The sequence below is a fragment of the Trachymyrmex cornetzi genome, unplaced genomic scaffold (assembly GCF_001594075.2).
Source record: "Trachymyrmex cornetzi isolate Tcor2-1 unplaced genomic scaffold, Tcor1.1 scaffold67, whole genome shotgun sequence".
Lineage (NCBI taxonomy): Eukaryota > Metazoa > Arthropoda > Insecta > Hymenoptera > Formicidae > Trachymyrmex > Trachymyrmex cornetzi.
Window position 1 is genome coordinate 2870322 of NW_017299992.1, and position 25264 is coordinate 2895585.

A 25264-nucleotide genomic window follows, 5' to 3' on the forward strand; every position below is an offset into this window, starting at 1 on the left:
CCGCCGGTAAATCCGTCGACGAGATCGACGAGATTCACGAGGTACGTGCGCCCCTGTACCGCACCCGTTGAATTTCGTAATTATTCGCACGACACCGGACGTCGAACCAGTGAAGAAGTGACGTCGCGCGGAAAGAGAAAAAAAGAATCGGGTCAGTCGTCTTTTCCGCATCGAAAGGACGACCGTCCAGCGGTATCGGACTGACCGGATCAGCCGGTTGACCTCAACTCCAAGATGAAGAGAGCCTTTTTGGGAGTACAATTATTGTAAGAAATAGAGAACGTTTAAATTTATATATTTATTCTATATCTATATTTTATATCTGCAAATATATAGATATTTACAGCAAAATTTATTTTTAAAAATTGCGAGTAACAATTGCTAAGTATCAAAAAGAATTCCACTCTTCATTCGTCTATCAAGAAGATCCGTGACACTTTATATTAAATATGTTAGGATTTTGTAGTTATTTTGTAATTTATACACACACACACACAACACTAATGAAGGATGAATTGGGAATAATTTTATTGATCATCCATGTAATTTTTATTATTTCTTTGTCACTTTTTTAAGTAAAATCTAGAACTCTTTAAGTTTTCATCAAAAAGAAAATATAAATATTCTTATTTGGAAAGAAACTGATAAAGATTACATTTGAAAAATGTGACATTTTAAAATAAAATAATTACGGAATCCGTAGAATAAAGCCGAAAACATAAATTTTTACTTTAATTCGTTATAGTAAAAGTATAATTTTACTTATTACATGTCACAACGTTTTTGACCTCCAAAAATTAAATATATTATAAATTTTTTATAATTACAGTACATAAGTATTATATCGAGCTAGAAGTGATCAGTATTTTTTGTGTAGTTTTAATTGCCAAGCTGTTTACTGTTTAAATTGATTAGAAAAAATATCTATGTATATGTATGTGTGTGAGAGAATGAGAAAGAGAGAGACACACACCGTTTTTGCGAACAAATAGCAATTCGTTAAAAAAAGAAAGTACGTTTATGTAGAAATGTATGTCATTGGGTAAACTATAAAATAGTGTACATATAAAGTCATATCTATGTGATAAATATGTAACGTTTTATATCTCAGAAATTTTTCAATTTTTATGTGATTTTTTCATCACTCCGATTGCTCGTAAGAGCTTCTCTCAGTTTTGTAACGAGAATTTATTGTACGTGCCTGACAGACACGTTGCAGGTCAGGGAAATAAATGTCCTCGTTGACTGTGTCAAACGAGTTACACTTACCAACGTTGCAACCTGCAACTTGTACCGTGCGTTAATACCACTAGAATTATCATTTCCTCGCGGTGTAACGTAAAATTACGCGACATTCAATGAGACGATCAAGGTTGCACTCGCTGTTCTCACGGTACGTCGACCTTCGTCATCGTGAAATCATCGAAATTAACGTCGTCGTCGTGATGCTAATCGCAAATTGATTAATTTTCCGGAACTGACGTCAAAAATTTTAACACAGCTACTAATGTTGTCTGTAAAATTGTCTGTAATTTCATTTATGTTAATTAAAAAGGCACTAATTATGTTAATTAAAAAGGTATTAATTAACTTCACGGAAACAAAACGACGTGACTTGTATAAAAAATAATATCAAGTCTGCCTTAATAAGAATAATCCAAATTTGTATAAGATATAAAGGGAATTTATATAATTGAATCCAATAGATCTATTGTCAATTCCGGAGGATTAATGCAAGTTGCATGTCTAGCGTTTTTTGCGTCAAAGAGTAGTCTCTCGTCTCGACAACTTCGAATTTGCACTTTCGATTACTTTGCTAATGTCGCGAGTAACGTGACGTGATCTTTTGTCATTTAGCTGCCGACCATTGACTGTCACGTACAATTTCGTAATTTATTTGTCCGCACGCGACGAACTACCCTAAACCGAGCGAGGCCGAGAAGGCTCTCGCATAAATCATTGCGTCCATAATGTAAGTGTGACTTCGCAAAACAACCGTGGCAGCCCTGAACCTTGATCTTATCATCGTGCGTGTTTCATCGCGTCCGTTAATGATCGTTGTCGGCATAAGTTTCAAGTTACGAGAGAACAATTAGACGCGCCGACTTTAGCGTCGAAAGGAACAAATTGACTTTGGAACGATTCCAATAGCGCAAGTCGTACATTCTAATCGGGCGGATTGGGACGAGTATATACGCGATTTTTCTCACGTCCTCAAGTCCAAGGAAATTGTATAACAGCGTTTAAAATTTATGATCTCATGACGATTTCTCAAATTCTTTCCGATGAAATATTGGGGATATCACCGAAATAAAACACAGCTGCTCGCCAGGATCATCATGAATAACGCTCTCTACAAATTCCATTACATTATCATGAAAGAATATCATTAATTGGGTCAATCACAGATATCGAAAGAAACTTTACTTTCTATAACTTATAAATAAGGAAAACAATAATAACACTAAAGTTTAAGTTAAAATTGTATAATTTTATTGATTAACATTACGTTTGCGTGATGTAATCACAGTTGCACTGGCATAATATTTAATCAAATGTTCTGTACAAGAGATAATTGTTCGATAAGCTCATAGTGACTTTATCGTGTTAAGCGCATATGTATCACGCTATACGTTATATAGTTATATGTACATATGTTACATTAAAACTTTGAATTGTAAGATTTATCATTACGAACATTATAATTTCGTTCTACATAAGTATAACAGAACATCGTTGTAAGAAATTGATGTTAAAATCAAATTTTCAATTCGATAACTGCACCTTATCTATATTTTGTGCATTTATACGAGAATAGCACCTAAGTATTAGAGTATCATAATTGGGTTATGAAGAATATTGCATTATATATTGATATCTATATACATTATTATAATGGATTTTTACGATATTATTTTTACCGTTTTCTTCTTTCTCTCATAAATATACTATATTTTATATTAATTTTTTCCTTTCATATTAGAAATAATATACATTAAAAAAATATATACGTATATATATTATAAGAATACTTTTTGTAATATAAACATTGTAAAAAAAAATAAAATGTTAATTTTAACTTAAAGACGTTAATTTTAACATTTTTGCATGTCTCAGGAAATCCACTGTACGTCTTTAAGTTAAAATTAACATTTTATTTTTTACAATGTATAAATTAATATTGTAAAAGAGAATGATCTTAAGAATTTTTCCGAAGGAATGTAATTATTTGTAATTATTTAGTTGTAATGATTATCTCTGTAGAAGAAGAAAAATAAAAAATCGTTATACCTGACAACCAATGTTTATGAAAGAATTAAATTAAATGGATTGTCTATATCCAGATTAGCTCTATAATCCTGGTTTACGTTGAAGGAGAAAATGTTTCGTGTTTTACTCATGTATGTTACGTTTGTAACGTCGTAATTAGATCATATTACGTATCGTGCTCTAAAGTAATTAAATTGCGTAGGAAAGTGGCAATGATCAACGAAACGAACGCATTTCAACTGAATCATGGTTCCAACCGCGACGATTTTCGATTGAACAAGCTACTAGATTAGAGACACTTGTCAAAACCTTAGTTAATATTCGAATTCGAGCGACTCGTTCACCCGTGACTAATACCAGTTGGCATGCGAAAATTAATGCAAATACAAAATAAGTTCTTGCAAGCAAAACGTCGAGTGTGAAACGGTGTAGGTCGGTGACATCGTGTTCTATTTCTCAAATGATCTTTGGCTGGATTTAATTAATACGAGCGTTGTTAGCAGTAAATTAAACGAGATATATATATGTATAGTATTCTATCGTGCATGACTATAACTATATTCGACACAATGTAACATGATTTTTGTATATCACCGTTTTTGGGGGAACGAATTTTCAATAAAAAATGCGTCTTATATTAGTAAATCGCATAATGGATATTTTCGATTATTTCAGCGAAATACTTTCAGTTTTTTACGATGTTTGATGCGATGTTTTTGGAAGGGAATAAAATAATAAAGGTCTATTTTTGCACATTTATAGACCGGATTTGATATTACTATTCCGTAATAATTTTAAATAATTTTAGAATAGATTTAAACACAAAGATACGTGTACATATATGAGCATTTAAAATCTAGAAATTATTTTATATTTATTACGGTTTTGAGGAAAATTTATTATATAAATATATAAACGGATCTTCAAAAATGCATTCTGCGTATATTTTTATCTAATTTATTTTAATACTATTTTTATTTCTAAAAAATATGTAAAGTGATATTGAATTATTCATAAGATATGAGGATAATATAATTTTATTTATTTAGTGCATATTTTTCTAAGTTCAGATTGCGATCTTATTAATAACTAGTTTAATTATAAAAATTATAATAAATACGAAATTAAATATAAAGATTAATTCTATTTCTGATATTTGTAAGAATGAGTGCTTTTATTATTTTAATGCAAAGTTAAATAATTCGTACGCAAATTTTTCAATAATAAACTTTATACCGCAAATCATGGACTGGGAATTCAATAAAAAGGAATTTTAGTTGTAATATTTACACAAATACGTATAACATTTGTATTCTGTACAGACAAAGTTTAATGTATGTGTTTCTTACTTTATGTTCCAGAAGAAAACAACGTCCATTTATGATTGCATCGAACGAAGAAAGGTAGCAAGTTGAGAAAAATACTTCTCGATCTCTGTGCGCGAAACTTGGCGACCCATATTCGCTCGAACACATTCGTTCTCTCAAGAAGCTCGACATCGAAAAACCATCGCATCGATCCTTTAATGTATATCCACGGAATCCAGCGTGCGATGTAACACGTTGTACGACGAAAAGGAGCTGGACTTAAAGTTTTGATCTCCGAAGACCGATCGGCTCTGTCAGAGCCGACTCAAGAGCTTTCTCGATCCGGCCGGGAAAAGACCCCTTCTCGAAGAGACTATCGCGATCCAACGAAACGATCGCGCGGACGTTCTCAGTGCCCAGAATCCCGCGATCCGTGCTCCTCGAGCGATCGAACTCGGTCGTCGTGCCTCCGAAGACCAATCGGCTCCGTGGAAAGGAAAACGCACACCTACACATTAAAATCGACGATAGGACAGCATAGTTGAAGATCCAATCGCAGTCACTAGATCATCCACCTTCACCATTTAGATTTCCTCTCGTCCATCTCCGCCGATTCTCATCCGATAGTCGTGTAACGTGTGAGAGCTTATCGTCGCGACGGTTTCCGCAAATCGCTCGATTACCGCGAAGTTCGCGAGGATGCTAACGTCGGCGTCGAGTGCGCGTCCGTGCCGAGTAGCAGGTCCGTTCTGATCATCGATGAACGTGACTTGCGGTGCCGGAAAAGTGAGGCTCTAATTAACTCGTGTGTGACGGCCACGACGTCTACGTGCCACGTTGTCCAAGCGGCGGATCGCCCTTTTAGGAGACCGAAACAGGAGAGGCGGCCAGCTGTTAATCAGCAGCCACCGCGGTGGACATGATTATTTCAAAGGATTTGTTCCTCCTTGGCGACCAGGATTATCTGCGCCTTCCCGTCAACGAGAAGCGCCAGCAACGGGCAATGGGCCGGCCGATCATCAATGCTCCCAGGTAAGAAGAGCCAGATGATTCACGCTTCTCTTCTTCCTATTTTCATCCTCATTTCTACTTCAAATATTTGAAAAAATATTAAAAGATTTCTGACAATTTTTCGATTCTTGAGTAGGAACTTTCTATATTATCATGAATTACGTTCTTTTTCGAGAGTCTGATATTTTCTTGGGTTACTTTAATTTTACATAAGTACGAGTTATATAAAAAAGTATTACTTCCTTTAAAATGATTCTAATTGAAATAAAAAAAGATTATTGACTTTAAAATGACAAAAACTGTAAAGTTGGCATCACGTATTATCGCCTTTAATTTCGTTTATTTAATTGCCAGATTTTTTTTTAAATATGTCGAAACTTCTTAGGCTCTAAAAACTGTTAAATCGAAATTCTAAAAAAAAAATACTAATTTCCTTGTCAACGTGTCTTGTTTGCATTACATAAATTTTCAAAATTTACTTTAAATATAAGAGATGATTTTGAAGTCTAAGAGAGAGAATTGATGATTTTAAAGTCATATAGAAGAAAGATATTCGTAAAATATTAAGTAGCATAAACTCCAACTAGTTGACTAAATTAATTTTTGATTCTCGGATTTATTAAATAACCTTATGGAAATATTAGGTTGAAACCAAAGTTCATAGCGCTACGAGTTTAAACAGTTGCAACTTTGCAAAAAATAAACGAAATTTAAATGGAAATAAAGGGTTTTAAAGCTTAAAATCTTTCGAAAGATTAGTATATTTTTCGAGTTTCTGTAAGTGTGGTTATTTTTTATACATACATATACAGAAAATTATAAGTTAGACAAAACGGGAAAATTTTCTTTTTACTTTGCGAGCCTGTCACGTACCCCAAAAAAACTTGCGAACATTTTTCGTTTGCTTTCTAATGTGAAAGCTTAAAGTGAAAAGTTTCCCTACAAAATCGTTCTTAAAAAACATTCCTAACATTTTTTATTATTGAGTTATTGCAAATTAAAGGAGCATTTTGACTTTGATTGCTTATAACTCTGATTAAGAAAGTTATCGTACTGCAATTAGAGAAACAGATTTTAAAGTTAAAATTTTGCTCTACCGAATGTTATAATCGCCAAATATTTTACAAAACTTTGTATACACGCTACGAACTTTAGTTCCAAGCTAATATATAGTATATCTGGGACAGTTGGTATTGCGCGTAAGAAAGATACGGTAAGCTCCGAATTTAAGTGACATAGTTTTACGCGAATTTAAATATAGGCGAGCGATAGATATTGTCTCTGGGCGACGAGAGAGGTTCCGGATAATAACTTTAGCCGAACGTAAATACGTACGCACTTTGTGTTCTTTTATACATTCTTATAGTTCGTATTTTTTGAAAACAAATTGAAAACGCATTTTTTTTTACTGCAAAATAGTCTGCTCCCTTTATTTCTTATTCATATAAATATTGCATTAATTATCTAATATAACTCCCTGATATAAATATATGAGTATTAGTCGTAAATATGTCATGTAATTGTTTAATATCTGATTTGAGCATAAAATAGCAGTATATATGTTTTCAAGTGTAATCAAAAGAAGTATAATTCAATCGCTTGAAAATTCACCTTACTGAAACGTGAATGTCACGAATCGAATTAAAGTTAATTAATCTAAAGTCTAATTAAATACTACATTTAAATTCAAAAATCGAACAGCTGATTTTTTAAAAATAAAGATTCCGAATAAATTTTTAAAGAAATATGCAAGTATGAATGATTTATGTATAAAGACTAAAAGCTCGCCGCGAGCGCGTGAAATAGCGTTTTTTCTACAATTAAAAGTCTCGACGTGCTGAAAAAGCAGGTTTATCGCTCGGTATAATACAGGATAACCCATGCACTTTGAGCGCACAGTTATCGGTTCGCGGGACGACCGTCGGTTTGGTTTTCTATTAAGCGGTTTCTTTTTCCGTCGCGCGAATGCCACTCCTCGCATAAAGGAGTAGGTATCTCACAAGTAGAGGGGCGTTTGGCTATGCGAATACGCGCGATATTCAAGCGGCATGTCGAGATCGGAAGATTTATGCCGGAACTAATCGATTCGCCACGCTATTATGAGCTTTATGATTTTTACGAGAAAAGTGTGCTGACCGCGCTACACCTCGCACCTTTGTCTTTTCCTCTCCTTTTCTCTCTCGCTCCGTTTCCTCTTTCCATTGATATAATTTCGTTGTTGTTACTTATATATATTAACTGATAACGGAGTAACCGGCGAGACTTATCGCGGCTGCGCTCCTTCAGATCAATGACACGCCCGTGTATAAATAATACGTCTTACGATTCGTAGATATCATAAAGTTTGACTGATCGATGAATCTTCCACAAAACGCTCGCGAGATAATGTGCACGCTATCTAAAAAATACTTTAGCCCGTTCAGAGATATTTTTATATCGACGTAAAACTCACTCGTGCGACTGTTACCGCGAGCGCGTTACATCCGCATTTCGGACACGTTCGCAAACACGCAAGTGCGACGATAAAGCGCTTAATCCTCTCTATAGCGGTGAATTTTCGCGAATAATTCGTAAACATAAAATAAAACGTATGAAAGCTACAAAACGATTGTCAACTAATATTCGATTATTCATCTATACATTTGAATGGTTACTGTATTTGTTATATTTATAGTTATTCGGAGTATGTATTCACGCGTCTTTTTCCTGTTCCAAAGAAATTGATATCGGATCGGGGGGGAAAAAAAACCGGATTTCGGAGTACAGGATCTTCCTTTTTCTTTCTATTTTTTCGAGAACGAAAGAAACGCGATGCACGAGACGATTCACGGCACTGCTTTGCCTCGTCGCCGACGAAAATTATGTCGCGGAGCGAAAATAGGGAGACCGTTCCTTAGCGCGACGCATGCGAGCGGCGCGCTCTTATTTACTTGTAACCTAGAAACGGTCGATCGAAAGAAAAATCGGTAGTTTCTCCCGTGGAGAAAAATCGAGTCTTCCGCCTGGAGATGAAACCGTTCCAGTTTCCCATGCGTGACCCACTGGCTAGGGTGCACTCTCGTGCGCCTCTCTCGCGATACCGCTCTCTATGCAATCGCAATCGCATTCGCCGCCTCTCTCAAACCGGCAGAGATCCCTTCCTTCCCCTCTCTCTTCCTCTCGCCCGAGAGAGACGGGCGTTTTCTTATTCCTCTCGTGCCGATTTTCTAATCTCGGCCTATTAGCGCGGTACTCTCGAGTGTTTCTTATATGCCGACGTGATTCCTTCTGGGTCGAGATGCTTCGCATTAAAACAAAATTGCAAGATCGGCACTCCGGGATCCCTTCCTCGCGACATTAATTCATGTGTATCGTTATCGTAAAGTCGTAAATGACTGCCGTGTACGCAAATGGGAATATTTTATGATATTCAACGTTTAATGTATATGTACTTATTTCATTACTAATTTTCGCTTAGCCATTCTTTTTGCAAATATAAAATCTACGCTGTTAAGTATTAAAGGAACAATGGCAACTCTCAATTCCTGTCCTACTTAAAGAACTCATTGCTCCTTCTTTGTGATTTAGTTACTGAAGGTTATTGCGAATTATATGAAATGCTTAAGGCCTATTTGAGTATTTACTTTAAATTGATACGATATTATAAGAATTGTCAACAAGCGAAGCCTCTGTTCCCCGAGGAGGTTATCGCTGAATCTTTCTTTGTCACATGACACTGATCCTTCGTAGTGGATTGGAAATCCAAATAGGGATCTTAAAAAAAAGAAGCAGTGACTTCATACATGTCACAATGTAATCAATCCATTTCTGTAGTTATTTTCAAAGTAAATAACGTGCATATTGACGTATGCATTTAATAAATATTAAACTAAATTTGAGTCAAATTTAATTTTTTTTAGTTAAATTATTTAACTTATTGTTGTAGGAACAGTGGCGACCTATATAAATGATTAAAAATAATTGAAATTTTGGATATAATTTGATATTGTGAATTTAACAGGGTGTATTTGTAAAATCAAAGATATATATCATATTGAAGTATTCAGATATAAATATGTAAGTACACTTGTGAGACCGCATAGAAAGCATCGCAAAAGTGAAGTAAAAAATATTGATAAAAACGAAGAGTACATTGAGAAAGATGGAGAGTATGCAACGGTTTAAGGTAGAATAACAGTGAATATTTCAAGCATTACGTTTATATATAGAATAAACTCGAAGTAAAAGACTATGTATGAAAGACTTTTAGGAGGCTAGGTAAAAGAGTTTTCTTTTTTATATATATTTATGGCAGACACACACACACACACACTTATTTCTCTCCGTGAAGTAATCGAGCTCGCATGTTGCGGTTTGCGCGAGAGCGAGAAATTCGCATAGCTACTTCGAAATCTACGGCGTTTCGCCGCAGCAGCAGACGTAGCACCGCCATAAAAGTCTCCCGATAAGTGGATTTCTCCCGATGTTGTTTTTACAATGTTGCATTCAAAACACGATCTCCTTTCTTTCTATTCATGGAGATGATCATTGATCTGCTCTGTTCGAAAGGAGGAAAGACTTTTCCGTGTAGATGCCTTCTGCTCCCATGACATCTCGCAAATTGTCTCAGGTGATTAATAATTTAATTTAATCAATAACTTATATATTAAAGAAAACGGTGTTGAATATTCCATGCGTTTTCAAGAAAATCTGACGCATGGATAATTGAACAAGATAAGATTTTACATGAGATCAATATAATGCTATAAAAATGGCTAACATTTTAAGACAATATCATTGATGAAAATACAAAGAAATAAAATTTATGATGCGCGAAACAACTCTTATTATGTTCCTAACATAAATATTATGTCTACGGTTGCCAACATGCGTCATGCATTAATATTAACTTGTGTCTATCCCATAAATGATGTAGCATTCGCGATTTGCAACGAATATCGGTATTCGCGATCTCGATCAATGAATCGTACTGAAAGAAAGCTGAATATAAATCCTTTATACCGTAATATGTCAGGTATAATTTCTTACGATGTTATAATGCTAGGATGCGATGTTATGATGCTATTTGAGTTCCTCAAAAGTTTATTTAAATATTGAAGTTAAATTAATGTGAATTAATAAACACAAGCTAAATTCTTTCCATTACATTAAAAAAATGTATTTGTTATACTTTAGAGGTATCCTTTGGCACCCCTGAAGAAAATTACTCGTGAAAGCCCGAAAAGTATTATTTGTTATATTTATTTCTTCTTATCTATTATTGATTTTTTATTACACTATTTCTTATTATTTATTTAATTAATTTTTTTAACCTTTTACCAATTTGAAATCTCATGATTTGTGCAATAATTATTAATATTTTGATAGTTGCTCTTCTCAGTGTATCTATAAAAATATTATATAATTACGTACTTTTAACACGTATAAAAATTTTTATAAATAAATAGATGTCTTTTATTGAAATATAAAAATTTATTATTGTATGTAAATCGCAATGATATTCCTTAAAATTTTAACGTTACTGTAGACTATTTTATTTAAATTTTATTTCGATATTTTGTCTGATTAAAAAGTTTTCGTTTTCTTGGAAAAGGATGACAGCAAACGCGCAAGTAACGTCAGCGTAAGCCGGTTATCGGGTTCGTAGTTTCTTGACACACTGAGGAGACGGGTTCACTCCTGCGTAAAGAACAATGAGAGTATTTTGCTTAAGTGCAGAAGTGGAACGAAAAAAAGGAAGGAGGAAAAAAGGGAAACGGCCTACTGTATCTCACCGTCACCGTGCATGACGGTAAGATGAAATCGAGGACGGTGCAGGCCGCGTCATTAAGCAGATTGAATATTACCCTATATTCGGTAGAGATGCAATCAATAGACTAGAAAAATGCGCTATTCGCCTTCGCAGCTACGTGTCCTTGAATGACCTATCAGCTTCGTGTGCAATTTGCCGCGGAATGATGACGCGTATATACGTGCTCTACCGTGTCGCGTTCCGTTGTCAAGAAACCGTGACCTCTCTTGTAATCATCGTTATTCTCTTGTAATCATCGTTTCGAAAAAAAATCAATTGTAGATTTCGTTGATTAAAAAGTAACCCGACTTGCAACGGACGATGATTTTTATCCTGAATTATTTACAACAAAGCGCTATTTTCTTTGATCTCCTATCCTGTTACGTTTTTTTATTTTTTCTGTTATATTTTTAACTTTTTTTCGCGCGATATTTTTTTTTAATAAAAAATCGTTTTTATTTGCGCATAGTATCAGCCATTTTTTATCATGCCATGCTTTTTGAGCACTTCAAATTAAAATTGTGAGCTAAATATTTTCAGTCTTATTATTAGTTTTTGATTCACATAAATTGTGCAGGATTTTTCAATTGTCATTTGTAAAAGATTTCTCATGTGTTTAGTCATCGTGTCAAGGGCGCTACATATATGATGTTTCATGTTTATTCTGTTTAGGACTAACTTTCAAATTCATTTATTATTAATAATAACAAAAATAATGAACCAATAATGAAAATTGTCGGTTCCAAAAATTTTCTACTATTACGGTCGAAACACTACGAGTGTCATGTAAAAGCTATGCATTTTTATTATCAAGTATAAATGCCGTCCATGACATTCTTTAACTTTTTAGATAGGTACTGGGTGCTTTCCATTTAGTGATACAAGTCGACCCCATTCTATCTTTCGTGGCATTCAGCGAGTAATGAAGAAAACTTTCCAGCAAAAGCACAAATCGACACAGGAATCATTCTGTCTTGTTTTTTACTGATTATCGAACAAGGACAGGATGACTCTTGTATCAATTTGTATCTCTTGCTGGATAACTTTCATTCATAGAACGATACTTATGTCAACTTGTATCATCGAATGGAATGCACTTACTGATACCGTAGATTTGTTGTTCATTCCTGCATTAGATTGTACGAGAATTGTTTGTTTTTCGTTTTCACCAAATATCACATATGTGTCTATTTTACTTTAAGTTTTAAAAGTGTACATTAGTTGACATGGGCGTTGCCAGGAATTTGTTTAGATGAGCTCAAATTAAAGTTAAGACTTTTGAATCCGAAGAGAGAAGGATGAGAGTAATCGAGTGTATTGGATTTATTTTGTTTTATATTATTTTTAATTAATTATTAGTAAGTAAATTACAAAATCACATATCTAATTTACTTTATTTTTCTCTTAAAGTTGTAAACTGATTCTTTAAAAACTGGGGGAAAACTTAAATTTATAACACTACCCCGTCTGAGATTCTCAGAAAAATTTTCTTTAACTTTTACCTTTAATTCTTTTTTATTTTCCAAAATTAATTTCTTCTGAAGAGACTCATCAAGCATAATCTATAAATGTGTAATTTTTTTGTAATTATTTTTTAAGATTTTGGGGGTTTACTGCCCCTCCTGCCTCTTCTTGGCTACGCCCATGTTATTTAAGCTAAAAGAAAGCAGATTTCGTGTTGTTATCAAGACAGAAGTATCGACGGTAAAAAGTATAAGTGCACCGATATATCGGGATTGAAATATTAGAAACATTTTGTATCGGGAACAAAGTGTCCCGATACGAAATCAGTGTTGAGTAAACATCCCTATTCCGTCGCCCGTCGCGTACAGCATAGGTCTTAACGCGCTTATATCGGGCTTGTTCAGTATGAGGTGTACCGTGCCGCGTCGCATCGCGTCGCATCGCGTCGCACGGACACGAAGGACGAATCTGCCAGGCAGGCGGCGGGCGAGGCGAACGCATGAACTACGAGGAATGCGAATGGCTTGATCAAGCCCGTTTAAAACGAAGCGCTCCCCTCGTCGCGAGCCGACGTCGCTGACCTGCCTCACGCGACTCGCTCTACTGTATGTCTCGTTCTGGGTATACTCGTTCTTCCGTAGAAAGGCAGCGGGTGCGAGTGCGAGGCGAGGTGTTCCCTTCCTAAATCGGCTGCTCCTAGAGGGAGATAGAGAAAGAGACAGCTGGACTGGAGGGAATAGGGATGGTATCAAGGCCGACTTTCGGATGATGAATAAGCCGGTGATTTTAGTGCATTAGGCAATTAAAGGAAGTGACAAGTTGCAATTGCGTTATACACATTTAATTCCTCTTAAATAAACGATTTCAATCGAGGGATTCTATAATTGCAAACGGTTTGAACCAGTTTTCTGAGAATTTGATTATCTCGATCGAACAAGATTAAATTTTTATAAAGAGAAGATTAATAAAAGAACTAATCTTGCACAGTTATTTACGTATTTATGACTAAGAGCTTGTGCATTATACATATTTATATATTTTTTATGATTTTTTTATAAATAAAAAATTATTAAAGTGCACAATTTAATTTAATTTTTTTATTTATGATCATAGAATGAAAAAATTTATATTAAATTCTCATTAATTCTGTTTATATTAGATTCTTCAATATTATATTAGCTGCCGAAGGTTTTATTAAAAAATACGTGCAGTACTTTCTAACAAATAACAATATTATTTCTTCTTGTAATAACAATTGACTCGATATATAGTCGAATTCATTATTGCTCCTTTTTCGCACTATTAACTATTAACTATAGTGTCAAATTTAACTAATGTGAGTCGCCACTGCTCCTACCAAATATATCGTTACTTTTTACTGAAACGATAATTAAATCTGATACTATATAGTGTCGATACTATATAGCACGGGCGTGGTGTAGCTGATTTACTATACTAGAGATCCCGGATTCGATCACCGGCAGAACCGAAAAATTTCGTACGCTCGTAGCTCCTCTCGGAAGGCAATGGTAGACCGAATTGGGCAATTGAATGGCACACCACCGAGTAGAGTATACTCTTGTCCAGGAAACATCCAAAAATTGCCGTTTAAAATTGACGTTTAAACTATAGGTTCCCTTATACTTTGTGTACGATCAGCGTGTGCGTATTGATATATGAGAGGGAGGCGCCTACACGTTGAGACAGCGTATGAAAAAAAAAAGAACAAGAAATCTCTCTATATATCCTTTGATCTTTTATATGAGTAATTTTAAAAACAACTATCTCAAAATAGGCTCGAAAGAATCAATCAATAGTAACAATAAAAAACAAGCCCGTTCAAGCCAACATCTGTTTTTCGAATGCATAATTTATTTACGTGTGAATTAAACAAATCATATCAATTAAATAATAAACGTTTCGACCATTACATTTTGGTCCTTATCGATATCATATTTAAAACGCTAGTCTAGTATTCATAACTTCTAATATCATGCTCCGTGACAATCCTGTCCATTCTTCTTTATCCAATTACCAGATTAGCTATATAATAAATAGTCATATCAATATATAACCAATCTTCACAATTTAAAATTACTCTAAATATAAAGTTACAAATTTTTGGCTTAACGGTTCTCTAACTAAAAGATTACACACGTAAATAAATTGTGCATCCGAAAAACAGATGTTGGCTTGAATGGGCTTGTTTTTTATTGTTACTATTAATTTTAAAAAGAGAAGTAAATACTTCTTCAAGTGAGATACGTTCAGTATTAAGTGAACAGTGAAACAAAAATGTTCGATTGAAGATGATTGGCATCTTATAGTAGAAAATAATGTGCAAGGAACTGCTTGTTCAAAGCAGAGCTATAAATTTGATAAAACACCTGCCACCAAGTAAAGAGGAATCCATACGAAGGATTACATATATCTATCTATTCACTGATATATGAAGATCTACAAGTTAACGGCGGATTCGAACGGCGCTGGTGATCAAAGATCTCTTAATCTCGTGATGTGGGTGCAAGTAGGATTGAACTCGGATCTACAGAGTCAATCGCACCCAGTGGCAAGCCATTCGACGCTTCAAGTCTTACATTCTACTTTTCTCTGTAACTCTCGCATCTATTGTATGTACATATATAACACATCTCTCTCTCTCTCTCCCTCTCAGATATATAGAAGATACAAAACAAATTTACACCTGCCCTATATAATACTTAATTATTTCTAGTAGATATATAAAACAAGTTCTAACGGCATGACATTGCATGTTTATCATAGCGACTGCGAATTCGTTCTTCTGTTCAAAGATTATTATCATTTTCACAAAACTTATGGAACGTATACAAAAAGTGCAAAACTTGAAAAACGTGGAAAAAACAAACGTAATCTCTGTATCGCGTATCCTTGACATATCTATATATCTCTCTCTTGACAATGTATATAAGAATGAATGCAGACCATACAAACTGTGCCCGTTATCGAGAACTATCTGCGATGAGCGCGATAGGGAGAATAGCCGTTTTGACCTTGCCTGCGGAGCACACGAATGTCTGAGGTCGACTCCGAGAGGAATGCAAATGTGCCACGGTTTAAGACAAGCCGCATGACCCCATGCAGTACGAAGCGGAGCGGGGGGCGAGCCGGAGGTGGCCGGAGGAGGCTCTTCTGCTCGATGTGCTGCTTCTTATTTGGAGGGACGTCCGAGTGCGGTCGTGGTACGAATTTATGGTTAATAATTCGTCCCCGGTGGGGTCACGCGAGTAATAGGGTGTACCCACGTACATACTCGCTGCATCACAAAATCGCATCGCTTGCGAGGTTCTACACTATAATGTGAGAAATTCCAATGAGATTCATTATGCCGCTGCGCTGGTATTTAGACGCAGTACATCACCTTGACGTGCGTAACGAGAAAGATGGTGAAACGCTTTTGTTTTGTTTTGTTTTTTTTTTCCTAGAACTGAGAACAACATCATAGGTAGCTTCAACTGCGAGAACCGCGTATTTTCCATTAACCTAGCTTTTGTTTTCTTTCTTATGCAAAGTACAGAAACTCACGTGAGTAGGTAACCACAAAGAAAGAAGAAATATACATATATTCAAAATTTTTAAGGAAAATAAGTTGCATTATTAAACGCAATTATTTTAGAATAATTACGGGAGAAGTAGATATTTTTTTTATTATAATTAAAATATATAAAAATAATATAAATTAAAGCGAACAGCTTTTTACACATAATAGGATTAATTGATAATAAATTATGTATTATTATTGCGGATTTCTGCATGGATGAAAACAACCATATTAAATCAATCTATACTTATAAAAGTCGCGATAATACTCTTGTGATACGTCTTTATCTATTCCAATTGTAAATGCAGTCCCGTTCTTGAAGACTTTGCTCCGAGAGTGTCTCCACGAGAAGGAATTTAAATCAATCCTGCTTCGAGAAATACGAGATGCCAGGGATAACCTAGCGAGCGTAACGCTGACCTACCTCACGCGAGGAACGACTCTCAGAGGCTCGCTTATTATCTATCGCGTTGTAACACGATCTAACGTATCCTCTTCCATTTTGCGTTCGCAAAAAATGAGAAAGAGAGAGAGAGAGCCAAGGACGTTCCGATGAACTGAACGACGGGGCCGGAAATCACGTTCCCGACTGTTAAACACGAGAGTGCAGTCCGTAAGCCGAATTGAAAGGAGCACCGCTGTTATGTACTTTAGATTTAGTGGCCAATTTTACCGGGCATACTCATTACCGATCATGTGCCGCGATTACGGTTACGGCAAGGGACATATTTGGCAGCCGGCATTGGGTGGATAACAAAGGCGGCTTCGTGCTTGTTGCAATGAATTTACAGATGCAGCGTGTTTGCTTGTTTTCCTAACAAGGAAACTGTAATATATAATAGTGATATTTAGCATGAAATAAAATACACTATTTGGAAATTTTTATTTCCAATTATCTCATGAAATTCTAATCAGAAAAATTTTAAATAAAATATAATGTTGTGTATAAGAATATTTGAATATAGAATATTATATGAAATGTTTTTATATAATATAACAAAATATAATACATGTGTGTATAAAAGAGGAAGGAAAGGGAAAGAGAGAAAAAGACAGTGTGTATGTGTGTTTTTTACAAACACATATGAAAAAAATATGGGGAAGAGATAACGGTTAGTCACCTATTCACTTGTATATCTATATATATGCGTCCACACCGTAAACAAATATACATTACGTACAAGGTATAACAGAAATATCTTTTTTTTTTCAGTCATGAAATCTTTAATCAACAATTTGTTACATTTTTTACATAAAATTAATTGCATCTCCTTATTTCACAACTTAATTTTCAATTAGACTGCGATTTAAAACTATATATACATACATATATATATATATATGCCAAGCAGAATTCATCTAAAATAAATAAGAGACTAGATTCTGTTCATTATACTTTAAACGTTTTAAAGTTTAATACTTGATCGCTTATAACAATTTGTAATAGAAGTTTGTCAAAGTTTATGTTTTTATTAAGAGAAAATCACTTTCAAGTTAAGATTTTTTTCAGCACCTAAAAAGTGATCTTATTATTTTTAGGCTGAAAAAAATAACGGGATAACTCTCCGCAACACTCTATATCTATATTATACGGTTGCGAACGCGTTGCAGTGGCTCCTTTGTTATCGCTCTTGTTGCCGTCCCAGTTTCTTCGCTCCGATACACGCAACGCGTTTCAATACAAAGTACAGCACAATGCTATTTGCTTTGAGTCGCTCCTTGCTGAAACAATGGTACGATTTGTGCCTTTGCATCGTCGTTGTTAAACAGATTAAACCGACTTTGAGGTTTGCAGAGTGTGGATGTTCACCACTCTGTGGTGTGACACGCAGTCGATCTTTATAAAGCTGCTATGCTAGTTTAACGTTTAACGATTTAAAGACTTAAATATTAATGTCCTCAATATGAAATTTTATTTTATTTTTATCAATTAGTTCATATATAAAATTTTCTCCTTTTCTTTCATTTTCTTTCTCTCTTCTCCTTTTGCTCTCTTATTTCTTTTCTCATTTTTTTTTGTAACTAATTTTCTTTAATTTTGTACTCATCACATTTTGTATTCGATTTTTTAATTTCATTTTATTGTTGCTAAATTAATTATTTTTTTTTGTAACTGATTTTAAAAAATTTTTATCAATTTTCTCTGCTCTCTGTGTTATCTTTGCTTTGATTTGTTTGTTCTTAGAGGGCACAGCTCTAGAACGATAATAAATTATCTGTCCATCTATCTCTGCTGTTGTCTATAGCGTTGAGATTGCAGTTCTTTCAAATGGGAGACAGTTGACTAGTTCACCCTTGTGTCGGTATCTCTGCTGTTGCGCGCCGGAGCTCGTACTCGACCGCTCCGCGCTCGTACAGAAATAGCCTTAGAGCCCGACGACGACGCACGCCGCGCCGCGCCGCGCCGAGACGCATATTATGCCTGGGTACCGCCGCGCCGCACCGCGCCGCGCCGCGCTCTCGAGAATGCGATTATTTTCTCGCGATCGTTGATAGCCGTGCGCAACCTCCTCCTCTGCGTCTGCGACGGAAGATCAAACACTTTGCCCGTTGCGTTCGTCGTTGAGCCGAAAGCGAAGAGGGGTGTGCAATTACTGTTCCTCTGATCTCTCGACAGAAGAGAGAGAGAGAGAGAGAGAGAGAGAGAGGGAGTTTAGTTGAATTCAGATTATTATCGTTAAATTCAGAACGTAGCTATGATCGTTTCAGTAGTGAGTAAAATCAGTGTGACTTGAAGAAATATAAAGGATGTAATCTAATTCAAAACGATGTAACGTTCGATGACAAACACTGAAGGACTGCAATCTTAATTTATTTTGTGTGTGTAGTTGCGTATTTCCTGACATTTAATATAAAATTTTCAATATGTATTTTTTTTCGATATAAACGGTTTTAAAAAACTGATATCTTACTTACTAAAGATGAATATATGTGTACATTAACGTTTACGTACCATAATATTTGTATTGGCCAGAAATGTTATAGAGTGATAGTTACAAAAACAATATTTCAAATATTTTCTCGGAGAAATAAACCTTCATAAAAATCAAAACGGCGCGCGAGAATTCGGATATCGCTAAGTTTCAGTCATCATTTTTTAATGCGTCCGTGTTAAAGATATGAGGGGAACTTTCGATTTGGAATTCCGAGGTTGGGATACGTCTCTGTGTGGCACGGTGTTCACCGACCAGTTCTTAAAAAGCTGTCCAGCTGGAGGCAATAAACATTCTTGCTGACACGATTATTGCAGCCGCGCCGACAGAATCTATTAAAAGTCGTGTCGATGATGCACGTTGTAGGCGCACCGATCGTAAAACTTTTGTTTACGAGGGCAAAGATACGATCGGTCGCAAACTCATTAGACTCCGAGTCTGTTCTTAAGGCGATGTAGGTGCATTCCGTAAAAGACAAATCTATTTTTCTCCGATAAATCTACCTCAACCGGCCAAAAAAAAGTGATTAAGGAATATTCGATCTGTCGACCAAAAGAACACAATCTTCCATTCTATTGACACTTCCTAAAACACCATTCAGTAGATTGCGTATAACGAAGAATTTTCTACCAACAAACATTATTAATTATATTATCGTATTTTGGACCACTATGTACATGTAATGAATTCTAAATAAGTGGCTGCTATTTGTAACGTTAAATTATTAAAAGTGAAACAATTTAAATTATAATTCAATTGAGAAGAGATCAAAAAGTTATATTATAAACACTATTTGCAGGGAAATATCGATTAACGGTTGTGTAAAGTATTTCGTGTGCTCATTTCAATAATGAAACATGAATAATTTAATTGCAAACTATTAAAAATGTAAAAGTTTAACAGATCCTTGATTTATTTGACTTAATCACTTTTAAGTAAAAACAAATTAATAAAATAAAACAAATTTATAAATTTTCCAAACAATTTTTCCTAGAAAGAAAAATCCTTCGAATAACGTGAATGACTGAAAAATAAGGTAGAAATCTTTATACTTGTACGCATAAATTTATTTGACATTTGAATGCAGACGTTATTTTATCAATATGCTAAATTCGAACAAAGTGTCTTCTGTCGCGTAGATTATTGAACGATCATCACGTTTGCGGTCTTGAGAGATCCTCCTCGTGATCGGCGAGTCCGACGTTGAAGAGCGAGGGTGAGGTCGAAAGTAGGGGAGGCGAAGGGATGAAGAAATGATAGAATTTAATGTCGACGGCGCGCCGTTTGATAAGATGGGCAATATATGTACAATCATGGTGGGTCATCGAGTCGTTACTACCGCGTCGCACTGACCTTTAAGCACGGGGGTCAATTCTGACTATGTTGCTTCGTCCGTGTCACGTACTTACGGTGGTGATTTTCTCATGATGCGCCGTAATTGACGCGCCTACCTCAATTCCGTCACACTTTCGCCGGATGCGATTTTCGTGGCGTGTCTCGCGATACGCGTTCGTTTGAAGGCGGGGGCATTGAGAATCGGCGTAATTTCGATGTAATTTTAGGACTTTGTGCTGGCTATATAGTACGATGAAACGTATAAACGCGATTTCTCTCTATGTATATTTTTAGTTCCATATTCCGAGCTTTCGCGCGACGATCGAAGCCGATCGTAATTTTGGTTCGAGTTCAGATTCGGCACTACAGAAAGTGATGTTTAAATTAACTCGTGACCTCGAAAAAATTACACTAGCTTTCGAGATAAAAGCTTGAGAAATAAGAGCGCTGTTTCTTCAGATATGTACATACGCAAACATTCTTTTATTTGCTTTATATTTACTGTCATATCGTTCATTTGCTACGATATATAACGACATAACTCAAAAATTTTTAAGTGGCTTCCAAAAGAGGAAGGGAAACATAAAGAAAAATATATTTTTATTTCTGTATAATCAGTTATTACATCAAATTAATATTACACAAAATCTTGATTCAATACATTTAAATTCATTTTCTGGAAAATGAATTTTGTTTTTTTAATAATGTCACTGTAGCGAAATGTAGCTATATATTATAATTTTCCGAATTCAGTTCCTTAATTTTATAAAATTTAATTAAATCAGATTTAATCGATATAACGATCAGACTCAACGAACGAAGCGTCGTTCTTGAAATCGTTCCGAATTTCTCTTATGAAAACGGGATCGGTTCAGGCATGTGATATTACTTGCCAGCAGGTGTAATCGAATCGTACCGATGTACCGGATGTAGAGAACGATGCTGAATTGCGTTCGGTACATTGTACCCGCATCGTTTGCAAACGCGACCAAGTCTTGGACGTTTACACATGTTCGCATTTGCTCGTCTCGCACACTCGTATATGCACGCACACTCCGTGGCGCGAGGCGCGAGGCGCGATGTAGGAGTTGGAGCGTGTATACACAAAAGGCACGCTGTGTGTCAACGCGTAGAGTGCGTATCTCGTAGAACTCTCACTCTCGGCGGTATCCGACATCCGCGCGCGAGCGCGCGCGCTTGCCGCTTCGCTTGCTTGCACCGTGCGCGTGTAAATGCAAGCAAACACGCATCGCATAGCGAGTCGCGTTCAGATTGCATCGACGTCCTCCTGAGAATTCTTTCTTATTTATAATTATCAGATGAAATCTATCGTAATACGGTGTAATTTATTATCTACTAAACATTGCAGTATTTTATATATATATATATTAAATACAATATAGTAGGAAAGAAATATATAAAATGTGTATATCGTGAAAGTGCAAATACGTGAGGTGTGTTAAAATAAGATGCTAAATTATGTGTGTCTCGAAAACACATTAAATAATCTAATAAAGTACAAATTTTCTCAATTATGTTAAATTTCTCTTTAATTTATTTTTCTTTTCAATTATTTATTATCGTGAAATAATATTTGGTACATCTAATGATATTAGCAGCGAAGAAGCAATATAAAAATTGAATCTACTTTATATAATGTATAATGCTTAATTAAAATAAAATGTAAAATAAAATGTATCGAAATGATTTTCATTCTTGTGAAACGGTTTATTAATTATAAGATGAAAATAACACAACATATGTAGCTTATAAATTTCATACTTTAATACTATATATGCAGTCTTATTCACAATTATCTCTTTAATTACTTAACAAATTTTTCAAGTTGATTTTCTCTCCGATTTTAGGATTTTTTATGTCGTTTATTTCTATCTCTTTATTTAGTTCTGAACATTAGAAAAAGGTAAAGAATAAAAGAGACCTAGATTGAAATTAATCTACATTGGGGTAGAAACGTGGACATTTAATAAAGATTTTAAACATTTGTCTGTTCTTCTTTTCATTATGGAATAATTCTGTACCAGTTGGGCCAAACATAGCCGTGTCTGTATGCAATTTACGTATTATCGCCTAACGTAACGAGTCATCTGTAACACTAGCAATCCGCTCGCATACCGATCGGTGCACTCTCTTTTCCTCTCGCGCTAGTCCATTAACGTCCAACGTTGTAGAGTCCAATGCGTGCATCTGCGTCGTCCGCATTGCCGCTCGGGACCGTTGCGCTCGGTATTGCCGTCGGTGCGGGAAACGAAGAGAGAGAGCAGCAAAGTGCAACCGCGAGAGTAGCGACAGAGAAGGGAACGTGTGGCGAAGAAAGGGCGGCAAGGAGGGAGAGGACAGAAGCAGGAGGAATCTATAGGTGGGAGAAAAGGAGGGAAGGAGGACAGAGGAAAGGACGAGAGGCAGGAAGAGACAGAACGAGATACGAAGTGTCGGGTTGGTGACGAGGGGCGCGAGAGACGTGTGGTGACGATACTCGGTGTGAGACCGCGTGTGCAAGAGAGAAAGAGAGAGAGAGGAAGACCACGCGGTGGATCGACCGGGGCGAGATAAAGCGAGACGGTGCGATCCGCGAGAGATCGTTGAACTCGGGCAGTGAGCGCAGGCAGTCTGTGCTCAATGCGCGGCTGCGTGAATGTGCGCGAACGCGCGCGTGAGAGTGCGCATCGGTGCATCGATGTCCGCCGCGCGATGCGGTATCGCGACCGAGAAGGTGCATGTAGTAGGGAAGAGCAGAAGGTGTGGGGGAGAGGGCGATGCGATAGCGGGACGACGCGACGGGGGAGAGCATCGAGAGAGGGAGAGTTGGAGCGGATGGAGAGGGAAGCATAAGGCCAGGCCAGTCAGTAACGATGTCATTAGTTTAGTCAGTCAGCGAGTCAACAACTACGGTCCTTCGCAGCCGTTTCAAGTGGGTCCTGCGGCTCTCTCTCCCTCCCTCCCTCCTTCCCTCTCCTTACACCTCCCTTTTCTCCTACTTTTTACGGGCCCTTCGCGCGGTCTGCGCCACTGCACTGGTCAGCGGGGCCTTCGAATGTCGTGGTTGGCTGACCCCATGCGTCGCGATTGCAGGAACACGCGTTACCAAGCGATGACGATTCAAGTTCGACGATGAGTGTATCTCGCGATCGCTTTTCACTCAAGCGACGATATGCTCCCGTTTTAATGGTTCTTTTTTTTTTTATGTAGGATTGAATTTTCAAAGGATGCTGCTGAAAATATTATTCGTTGGAATATAAAATTTGGTACTAGGAAGATTATAACTATAGCTAGCAGAAGGATTACGTGCCCTGGATCGAAATAATTTATTTAAGTTTGAAATATTTATAATATAATATATATTCAACGTATTAAAATTTTTATTTCTTCGACTGGAGGGATAGAGATCCATCTAACTAAAACATGGAGACTCGAAATTAATGTAATTTTGTTAAAAATTGTTAAACATTGAATCTTGAATCGATCGAATTTGACTCTGCTTGAGAGTTGTGAAATTGAAGACTGAATTAGATATATTACTCAAGCTGTTTTACTTAAACACTGGAAATATAAGAGATTTTATGCCAAACTGCGCAGTTTAAACTTTAGTCGTTTTGTGTACACAAGATCCCAGGCATCAGACGTTTCATATACGCGCGTCAAGGTGATTACGTTATGAGCGAACGGGCCTGTAAGAGGTGTACCTTTGTCACCGCAGCATTACGTTAACCGCCAATTAAAGCCGTCGCGGTTAACCCTGCTGCACAATTTCTTAATCGCACGCGTTTTCGCGAGGAATATGTACGCTGTCTGTCGTAATGAGGATTATAGATAGCGTTTCTCTTACTCTCCACTGAGTATTCGCGTCGTGAAAAATCTCTCCAGCTAGACTGCGTTTTCGTTGGGAACCATTTTATCTGGAAACTGGCACTATCGCCGGCAAATGCGATTGACACGACGGCGTCGTCGAGTTTCGAGTTGCTCTAGTTTTTAATGAGTCGTATAATAACGATAATTGATACCCTTTTATAATTGATACTCTTTTCTTAGTCGACTGATTGCGCGATGTCGTCGCAATAAGAAATCTTTGCGGCTTCTCGCCTAATTATGACGCATCTTCTACGTAAAATTCTTATCATATCCGTATAATTGTGGATTTTTTGTCCCTCTTGAGTGCCATAATTTAATTATTGTACTTACATTATCGTGAGATGATCTTAACCGAGTCGTTGAACTTTGATTTTTCCAATTTTCATTATTTACCGTTTGGGAGCGCAGCCTGGGTTGACACGTGGCGCTAGTTAATACGCAATTTTGTAACATGCACGAGACATTTGGTTGACCCGTTTTCTATTTTCGTCCTGAACTGCATTCAAATTTCATTACAACGAACAGAGCCAAATCCTCATTATAACAAAATTTAAATTCTTTATTACTGTCTGTATTGATATATATGTAGATTGTGCTATCAGATATTTTATTTATGGATTGTTCGATCAAGTGGAAGTGAATCGATAAACTTATAGAGTGAATAAATAAATTTAATATGTAAAGATACATCTGAGGTCTTTTA

The 25264-nt window shown here is 36.1% G+C and overlaps 1 protein-coding gene across 1 annotated transcript in view; it reads left to right on the plus strand.

Moving 5' to 3' along the window:
• E23 (ABC transporter G family member E23) overlaps positions 1–25264 on the plus strand; it is a 131053-nt gene that overhangs the window by 2842 nt on the left and 102947 nt on the right. The window contains exon 2 of the mRNA XM_018517251.1: positions 4632–5609. Within this exon, the coding sequence (XP_018372753.1) occupies positions 5497–5609 (113 nt within the window). The 5' untranslated portion in view covers positions 4632–5496. The remainder of the gene's footprint in view (positions 1–4631; positions 5610–25264) is intronic.